The sequence below is a fragment of the Chaetura pelagica genome, unplaced genomic scaffold (assembly GCF_000747805.2).
Source record: "Chaetura pelagica isolate M959 unplaced genomic scaffold, ChaPel_1.0 scaffold1635, whole genome shotgun sequence".
Lineage (NCBI taxonomy): Eukaryota > Metazoa > Chordata > Aves > Apodiformes > Apodidae > Chaetura > Chaetura pelagica.
This window is the reverse complement of record NW_009953440.1, coordinates 4,851-13,893: the sequence shown is the minus strand read 5'-3', so window position 1 is coordinate 13,893 and position 9,043 is coordinate 4,851. Positions and strand designations below refer to the sequence as shown.

The 9,043-nt window shown below is 56.6% G+C and overlaps 1 protein-coding gene across 1 annotated transcript in view; it reads left to right on the top strand.

Moving 5' to 3' along the window:
- Window positions 1-9,043, top strand: part of FNBP4 (formin binding protein 4) — a 12,777-nt gene that overhangs the window by 1,425 nt on the left and 2,309 nt on the right. The window contains exons 2-10 of the mRNA XM_009998483.1: window positions 823-959; window positions 1,109-1,322; window positions 1,732-1,882; window positions 2,229-2,583; window positions 3,178-3,388; window positions 5,084-5,202; window positions 7,318-7,422; window positions 7,719-7,852; window positions 8,914-9,026. Coding sequence (XP_009996785.1) covers window positions 823-959; window positions 1,109-1,322; window positions 1,732-1,882; window positions 2,229-2,583; window positions 3,178-3,388; window positions 5,084-5,202; window positions 7,318-7,422; window positions 7,719-7,852; window positions 8,914-9,026 — 1,539 coding nt within the window. The remainder of the gene's footprint in view (window positions 1-822; window positions 960-1,108; window positions 1,323-1,731; window positions 1,883-2,228; window positions 2,584-3,177; window positions 3,389-5,083; window positions 5,203-7,317; window positions 7,423-7,718; window positions 7,853-8,913; window positions 9,027-9,043) is intronic.

The following is a 9,043-nucleotide window of genomic DNA, read 5'->3' as shown; positions in this document are numbered from 1 at the left end:
TTATAAACATCCCCCCCCTCAAAAATAAGAAGCCATCGGGGCCGTGTCCCCCTGAATTCAGGGGGGGAACGCCCCCCATTTCCTTATTTCCTCCAAAAAAAGGCTCCTTTCTTCCCTCCTGCCTGTGTTTCGTTGTTCCATTCCCCTTCGGCCCTTTCCCTTTGAGATTCCCTCCCCCCCCATTTTCTGAGGGGCACCAGAGCAGGGTCATTCCCCCCACTTGACAGTTTTTGGGGTGACGATGTGATGTTAAACCCCCCCCCTTTTTCACCCCCTTTGTGAAGGGCAGGTGATGAGAATTGTCTTGGGGGGTGAATTTTTTACTGAGGGAGGGGAAGACAAGGTGGGTTTTTCCTCTCTATTTCTGCAGTCAGCTTTTAAATAAATTTAATATAAATTTATCAATTAAAATAGTAGTGTTTTGGGGGACAGTGCCCCCCCCCTCTGTGGTTTTCAGGCAGGATAGAATCCTGCAACCCTTTTTTTTTTTTCCAGGGATGGGGAATTCCTTTTCTCTCCTAATGTTCTGTTGGCTTTTTATTTTTTTTCCCCCTGGGAGTGGGGAGGGATATTCCACCCCTCCCAGCGTGGTTTTGGGGCTGATTCCCTGCTTTTGGGGAATCAGGAGGTGTACCAGTAGATGGTTTGAAAAAGGAGGGGTGGCATTTATCCCTGGAATTCTTCCCAGAGGGCAGTCCCTGTTCTCCATCACCGGATTAACGGGACCACTGGTGTCAGGGGGTTTGGATCCACTTCCATGCTCCCCCCACCCCACCCTTTGCTGAAATCCCACATTTTTCCCCCTGCTCCCAATTTTCCCAGGAGGTTTGTGCCTGCTTGGTGCCTATGCAGACAGTGATGAGGAGGAGGGGGAGACCCTGGAGAAACCCTCCCGTCCCTCCGACGCCAACGGGAACAGCTCTGCCGACATCGACAGCACCCTGGCCAACTTCCTGGCGGTCAGTGGGGAGGGGGAGTGTGGAAATTCCTCCTCGGGAAGCGAGGGGAGGGGTCACAAAGAGGGGTACTGTGATGATCCCAGATGCTTTTGGCTCCACTTTTCCCCCTGCTGGGCTTTGAAGTCGGTTTTTGGGATGTTGTTTTGCAGGAGATCGACGCCATCACGGCTCCTCCGCAGCCTGCTGAGCCTTCCTCCACTGCTGCCTCCTCTTCCTCTGCCTTGCCCCCCACCCCTCCCCGCCCAGAGCCGAAGGAGTCAGGATCTGGGTCAGGATCAGGCCAATCCTCTGGCACTGCCAATGGGGCCAGTTCCACGCCAGCTCCAGAATGGCAGTATGACACCCAGTGCTCACTGGCAGGAGGTGAGCACCCGTCTGGGGGGGCTTCACCTATCTCAGGGTGGAGGCTGTAGCCATCGGGGGGGGGCCCCGGTGGGGGGGGGCTTCACCTATCTCAGGGTGGAGGCTGCATCCATCTCGGGGGGCACCCATCTCTGAGGGAGGCTTCACCTATCTCAGGATGGAGGCTGTAGACATCTCAGGGGGGCCCCCATCTCGGGGGGCTTCACCCACCTCAGTGTGGAGGCTGCATCCATCTGTGGGCTGCTGCTGTCCCCCACTTTGTTCCCCAAGGGGATCTGAGGGTGGTGACAAGTGGTTGACACCAAGGAAAGGGGAGGTGACACCTGCCCGAGGAGCTTACCTGGTTGGCAGTGGGATGCAGGCTCTGTGTCCCGTGGGTGACACCCTGTCCATGTCCCCTCCCTGGCAGTGGGGGAGCTGGAGATGGGCGACTGGCAGGAGGTGTGGGACGAGAACACCGGCTGCTACTACTACTGGAACACCCAGAGCAAAGATGTGACCTGGGAGCTGCCACAGTACCTGGCCACGCAGGTCCAGGGCCTGCAGCATTACCAGCACAGGTAGGAGAGACCTCTCCTGGTTTCCCCCACCCCGCACTGGGCCCTTCCTCCCCCAGCCCACCCTTCACCCCCTCTCCTCTTCATCAGCAGCACCGTGACTGGTGCCAACGGCAGCTACATTGCGCGAGCCGTATTCCCAGGACAAGGGGCCCGGCCGTGGAGCCAAGAGAGAGGTGAAGAAGGTCAGTCAGATGGGCTGGTTGCCACGGGGTGGCTTGTAGGGGCCCCTTTGGGCTTCCTTGCCAGCGGGGGAGTCTTTGGGGAGCCCAAAGGGAGTGGGGTGAGGGGACCGGGTGCTGCGGTGGGCACCAGGAAACTCCTGTGGCAGCTGCTGGAAAACTGACAGGGATCTGATCCTGCAGGAGGTGAACGAAGGCGTGCAAGCCCTCTCCAACAACGAGGAGGAGAAGAAAGGGGTGGCTGCAGCTCTGCTGGCCCCGCTCCTGCCCGACGTGGTGAAGGAGGAGGAGGAGCGCTGGAGGAGGAAGGTGATTTGCAAGGAGGAGGTGGAGCAGCCCCCGGAGGAGGAGGGGAAAGCAGAAGAGGCGCCGGCGGCACCAGCTGCTCCCGAAGAGCCAGAGCCCAGTGGGGATCCCCTGGAAGAGTCAGAGCTGTGCAGTGTGGTGCAGTCTGGGGAGAGTGCTGAGGAAGAGGAGGAGCAGGACACGCTCGAGCTGGAGATGGTGCTGGAGAGGAAGAAGGTGAGGGGAAGGGTTTTGTGAGGAATGAAGGGGTTGTTTTTGTCAGGAAAAGGTGTTTAGCTGCTCCCGAAGAGCCAGAGCCCAGTGGGGATCCCCTGGAAGAGTCAGAGCTGTGCAGTGTGGTGCAGTCTGGGGAGAGTGCTGAGGAAGAGGAGGAGCAGGACACGCTCGAGCTGGAGATGGTGCTGGAGAGGAAGAAGGTGAGGGGAAGGGTTTTGTGAGGAATGAAGGGGTTGTTTTTGTCAGGAAAAGGGGTTTTGTCGGGAGAAGGGGTTGCTTTTTTTAAGATAAGGGGTTTTGTGGGGAAGGGTTTTTGTCAGGGAAAGGATTTTGTTAGGGGAAAAAAAGGCTGCAGATGCAGAATAGCTGGAGATAAACCAGGAGTAGCAGAACTTTGTGTCTCTGTCCCTGTGGACACAGCGCCCCTGCATTCCTTGTGCTCCTCCCATGTGGGCTGGGACTCCGTATGGACCATCCCCAGCTTCACACGGACTCTCCCAAGTCCACGGCTGTCGGGACACTCCATCTCCATGCCTGGGGCTGCTCCCGGCGGGAGGAGGCTCAGCTCTCTGAGGTGCCGCGTTCCCTTTGCAGGCGGAGCTGCGCGCCCTGGAGGAAGGGGACGGCAGCGTCTCTGGCTCCAGCCCCCTCTCTGACGGCAGCCAATCGGGGCCGCAGGACGCAGCCCGCAGGCTAGCCTCCAAACGGGGGAAATGGAAACTCTTTGTGGGAGCTGCCAGCCCCGAATCCGGCAGTCGAGGTTCCAGCAAAACGGGACGGGAGAGTCCGGAAGCGGGAGAAGGAGGTAATTGGAACAGGTCCCCTTGGGAGAGAGGAGCTGGGTGCTTGGAAAGGCCAAGGAGGAGCCGGGATGGGCAGTGAGGTATGTGGGATGGGCTTGGGGGGGTGGCTGTCACCTGTCACACACGGCCCACCTGGCCTGGGGCAGAGAGGGGACAAGGGGATGATGCTCTGCTCAGTTCTCTCTTTTCTCCTGTAATTATCTGTTATCCTATATTCATCCTGTAATTAAAGGAGATAAACAGGAGAGGGAGCACAGGCAGCACTGTCAGGAACATGAGCAGGAGAGTGCTCGTGCTCACAGCTTGCCAGAAGGAGCACAGAGGTGTGGTAATGGTGGCATCCCACACTACCACCCTCCAGTTTCCTCCCACTATTAAAAATCCTGACTATGGCACATGGGGCACTGTTACCTTCATAGAATCATGGAATCCTTTTGGTTGGAAAAGCCCTTTCAGATCCTCCAGGCCACCTGTTCCCCCAACCCTGCCCAGACCACACCTGCCCCATGTCCCTCAGCACCATCTCCAGGGCTTGGAAACCCCTCCAGGGATGGGGACTCCCCCCCTGCCCTGGGCAGCCTGGGCCAGGGCCTGACTACCCTTTGGGGGAAGGAATTGTTCCCAAGATCCAACCTAAACCTTCCCTGGTGCAACTTGGGGCTGTTTCTCCCTGTTCCTCCCTCTCTTTGTTTCCCCCAGCACAGCCTCTGTCTCTCAGAGGCTGGTGTCAAATTTAGTGTCAAATAGTAAAAGCTCAGCAGATGTTGTGGAGCATTGTACACATTTACTGCCTTGGGGACGTTTGAGGCTTCAGGCCAACTCCAGGAAAATGGCACAAAAACACCTGGAATGTAGAGCAGGGTGTGTCCTGCTGCAGTGGGAGCCCCAAAGCCAGGGTGAGGTGGCCCCAACATATCTCAGCTTCAGCCAAGGGCATCATCAGGAGCTGCTCTGGGTGTATCCAGGGTGGCTCTGTGGGATGGTTTTCCTGGAGGGCTTTTCCTGGTGCCTCCTGAAGGGAACATCCCTGGAGTCTGCTCTTCCCAGCAATGCTTGTGTCCCATTTTCCAGGAGAATAGGAAGCTACTGCTCTAAAGTAACCTGTTTAAAATTGAGCCCCAGGGTGATGGAGGGAACTGTCCTGCCCATGAGCCCCAGGACACACCAGGAATAGGTCTTTTTCCTCCCAGGATTTTAGGAGTCTCTTGAAAAACTTTCCTCCCTGGAATTTGTCACTTGGACAGCGAATGAATCACTGCTGCCCTGTGATGTGGCTCAGGCAAAACCCTGAACTTTCTGGGAGCTCTTCAGCCTTCCACATTGTCCTAACTTATTTAATCCTTCATATCTTGACAAATTACCAAATGACCTGAGTTAACGACTGCCTGCCTGGTGGTTGGCTCTCCCACCCTTCTTCAGCCCCTCTGCTGCAGGGCCCTTCCTCCTTCCTGCCCTGGCTGTAATTCCCCCCATTCCCTGCTGTCCTTCCAGAGGGATCCCACCATCAAAATACAGAGGCATTGACCCTCTCTCCTTTTTTTTCAGGCTCTTGTTGCTGGCTCCTGTAGGAAAGAGGCCCTGGCTCCTTCCCTGCCCTCTCCCACTCCAGCTTCCCAGCACGGTGGCTCCAGCCAGCTGCTGGCAGCGCCGTGGTGGTGCTTGGAGAAGACCTCACCTTGTCCTCTCTTCTCCTGCAGCACCGAGCACGGAAGTGGCTGAGGTGAATTCAGACAAAGAAGCTGAGTCTGAGGAGCCCCAGGAGAAAACAAAACCCCAGGGGGCTCCAAAAGCAGAGGAGGAGGAGCAGGACCTAAAGGTAGGGAGATGATGGGTGTCGGTGGGATCCATCCCGGCTGGGGGCTTGGCTGCTCTCCCAAGGGATGTCCTGGCTCCCTCTGCCACCAGCCAGCGGGGACATCTGAACCCTGGGCTGTGGGTTTGGCCCACGAAGAGTCATCTCGTCCATGTCCGGTGCTGCCAGCACCGTATCCCTGTCCAGGCTCCAAACATCCCTCTGGTGCTGCTGCACCACCTGTGTCCCTGGCTCTGGGCAGGATGGGGCTGGTCTCTCCAGCCCCCTGTGTCCTCTCTCCAGCCCCATATATCCTCCAACCAGCAGCAAAGCCTTGAAAGTGTTTTAAAAATACAAAAGCAAGGAGTGGGGGAGGGATAAAGGCTGAGCCCTGGGTCTGCTCATGAGAGAGCAAATGCTTTAGACTTCCTGTTCACCCTGACACCATTCCAGTCCTCTGGAACCTGCCCCTCCACCCATGCCATGGCCAGGCTGAAGATTCCTTGTCCGTAATCCCTCTGCCTGCAGGCTCTGGTACAGGTCACTCTGCCCTTCATGACTTGTTAGATACAGACTGGGGAAGCCCCGGGGATTTCTCTGGTATTTTTTCTCTCCTGAGCCTTGTTTTGCTCCTTCTGGCTGTGGTTGAACAATTCCCAGAGCCCCATCCCGAGCGGTAGCAGCACCACATGGAGCTGCCAGCCCCAGGTGATGGTTCCACAGCGTGGCCGGGGCGATTGGTTTCTCCCCCTCCTTCCAATTCCCCGCTCCCTCCTTAACCCACATCATTCCATTTGCCTCCTGAGGAGTTGCCTTCCCTCAGCAAATGTTGTCACCTCCCTGTGCCAGATGGTTTACGGACAGGGAATCACCCCTCTGGAAACCTGCAGGGGGAGCTGCCCTACGGCCCTGCCCTCCTTTCCCACCTCTTAGTTCTTTTCCTGGTAGGAAAGGGGCGGGCTTTGTTACTGTCCTGGTGACAGATTCACCATCTCTTTGTAAGAACAGAGTTTGGAGGTGGGGATGTTCCCTGCCTGAAACTGCTGCCCCCTCCCTCAGCATAACATCTACCTGAGGCTTGTCTGATTATTTAATTTAATTTATTTAAAAATAAAACAACAAATCAAGAAAAGCTGGTTGGCTGCTGCACCCTGGATGGCTGCTGAAAGCTGTCCCCTCGGCTGTCCCCTTCCCTCCTGCTGCTCGGGGACAAGCCCGTGGTGCTTCCCCACGCCAGGATCTCCTCGGGTAATCCGTGCCGTGCGCTCCCTCGGGATCAGGATCACCTCTGCCCTGCAGGAGATCCACCAGCTCCTCGTGGCCAAGCCACCTGCTGCCGTGGGATCTTCCCTGGCTTCTCCATAGCCACGTTCATACGGGAATTATTTCCCTACCTCAGGCTTCTCTAGCATTGTCCAGCCTGCCCTCTCTCTGGAGACACGCCGGTGTGGGCGCTGGGGACCTTCCAGAGCCTCTTTTGAAGAGGGGAGGGGAAAAAAAAAGACACTTTGGAGCCCTCCTCAGAGCAGCTGCAGTGCCTTGTGCCTGCCTGGTTCTGCTCTCGGTCCCTCTCTGGCTTGTGTCTGCTTTCACACACCCCCTCAGCCAGAGGGGATTGTCCCAGGGGGTCCCCTTGTCCCCAGATTGGAGGTCTGACTCCAGTGGGACACAAGGGTTGAGTGGCTTGAACCTTCACACAGACACAGCTTCTGCTCAGGAGCAAATCCAGAGCTGCTGCCCTTCTGTGCTTTCCAGCTTAATGCCTCTGGAAAGCACTGATTTGCCAAGCCTGATACTGCATCCTGGCCCGTTTCCTTTGGGAAGCAATTTCAGTATTAATACTTATTTCTTCCTACCCCAACAGTGGCTCTGCTGTAATTCCAGAGCCAGGGGAGCCAGAGCCCGTCTCCTCCCTCGGAGCAGGGAAAGGGTCCTCAGGAAGGACTTGGGGCTCCCGGAGGAGCCACCCCACACTGACCCCATCCCAGGGGCACAGGAGGGGTCGGGGTGACAGGAGGGGTGACAGGCATAGACACTGAGGGTGGCACATCCCAATCCTGTTTGCCAGGGAAAGGCCACGGCCGCCCGGCAACGCTCCCCAAGGGCAGCTCTTGACTCTTCCCCCTTTCTCCCCGGCAGTTTCAGATCGGAGAGCTGGCAAACACTCTGACTAATAAATTGGAGTTCCTGGGCATCAACAGACAATCTATCTCCAACTTCCACATGTTGCTGTTGCAGACAGAGGTAACCGAGCCTTCGCCCCTCGCTCCGGCCTTCTGTTCCGAAGCGGATCAAATCCCAACGGCCGAGGTGCCCCTTCCTCTGCCGGGGGGAGAGCATGGCTTGTTTTTATCTCATCCTCCTGGCCCCCCCACCTCGAGTCTGGAAAATAAATACCAAAAAAATACCACAAAAAAAACCAAAAAAACCAAACCACCTCTCCCAGCCCTCGAGTCCTGTCCCGGGGGCCGCTTGCAGCCCCCTCCCCCGAATGGCAGCCCCCTCCTCAACACCTTCCCCCCCCCGTTCTTGCCCTCTAGACCCGCATTGCAGACTGGCGAGAAGGGGCTCTCAATGGAAACTACCTCAAACGCAAACTCCAAGACGCAGCCGAACAGCTAAAACAATACGAAATAAACGCCACCCCTAAAGGCTGGTCCTGCCACTGGGACAGGTACGCGCTCTCCTACCTTTCCTCACCTTTCATCTCTGACATCTCAGACATGATTTGTGACCATCACCACCCGACGACGTTGGCGCCGTTCCCCCTGGGAGACCAAGAGCAAAGCTTCTGTGTGAGCAGTGCTGGGGGCAGGCAGAGAAACATCCCGGCACTGGCAGAGTTTGGGCCGACCACCAAAAAACTGGAGGAGGATCCAAACTGAGGAGTGCTCAGTGCTTTTTGAGACGGAGCTGATTTTCCCTGACTGGACAGAGCTGGTGTTTCACTCTCACGAGTGGAAAAGCGCTGCGGAGGGCGGGCCTGGGGGGTCGCGCATGCGAGAGCTCTGTGAACTTTGCAGGATCTCTGGATCAACTCTTCTGACCAACAGCTCTGACAAAGGACAAACAACAACACATCGACGGAACGAAGAACAAGATTTCTATCTCCTGCCAGCAGGTCAGACCCAAACATTTCTTTGTCTATTTGGGCTTTCTGGATTGATTTGCCTTTGTTTGAAATCTTTGCTCTTTTGTTTTTCAGCTCCCAGAGCCGCTCCCTCTCTCTAGCATTCACTGTTGTGTTTTTGACACCCAAGAGTATCATATAAAGCGACCTCCGGGGTAGGGGGGGCAGCCTCCTCTCTCCAGTTGGGCTGTTCCCCCGCTGCCTCTGCTCTGGGGGGGGCAACTTTCAGCCCCCAACACCAGCTTGAAAAGTCCCTGAGGTTTCAGGGAGACGTCGCTCTGCCGCCTGCTGGCTTTCTGCAGCCCTCCCTCGGAGCAGAGGAGAGAGGGAGGGTTGTTCAGGGCGACCACTCACACAGCCAGCAAATTAAAAAGACACAACTAAAACAAAACAACAAAAAAGAAACACCAAAACAAACAAACAAACAAAAAGCTTTGAGCCAGGCCAGCTCGGGGCTTTTCCTGTCCTCAAAAAGTTGTTTGGGAGAGCGGCAAGAGGGTCTTTCCCCTGCGAGAGCGCAGAGCTGTCGTGGGCAGGCCCACCTTGGAGTGTCAGTGGCGGGGAAGGGAATCTGAAGCCCCCTCCTTCTCTCTCTTGTGATCCAGGGAACATAGACGCTATTTCTATGTTAACGAGCGCTCGGGAGAGTCACAGTGGGAGTTCCCCGATGGGGAGGACGAAGAGGAAGGAGAGCGAAGCGCCGACAGGAAAACCGACGGTCCTCCTCAGCCACCT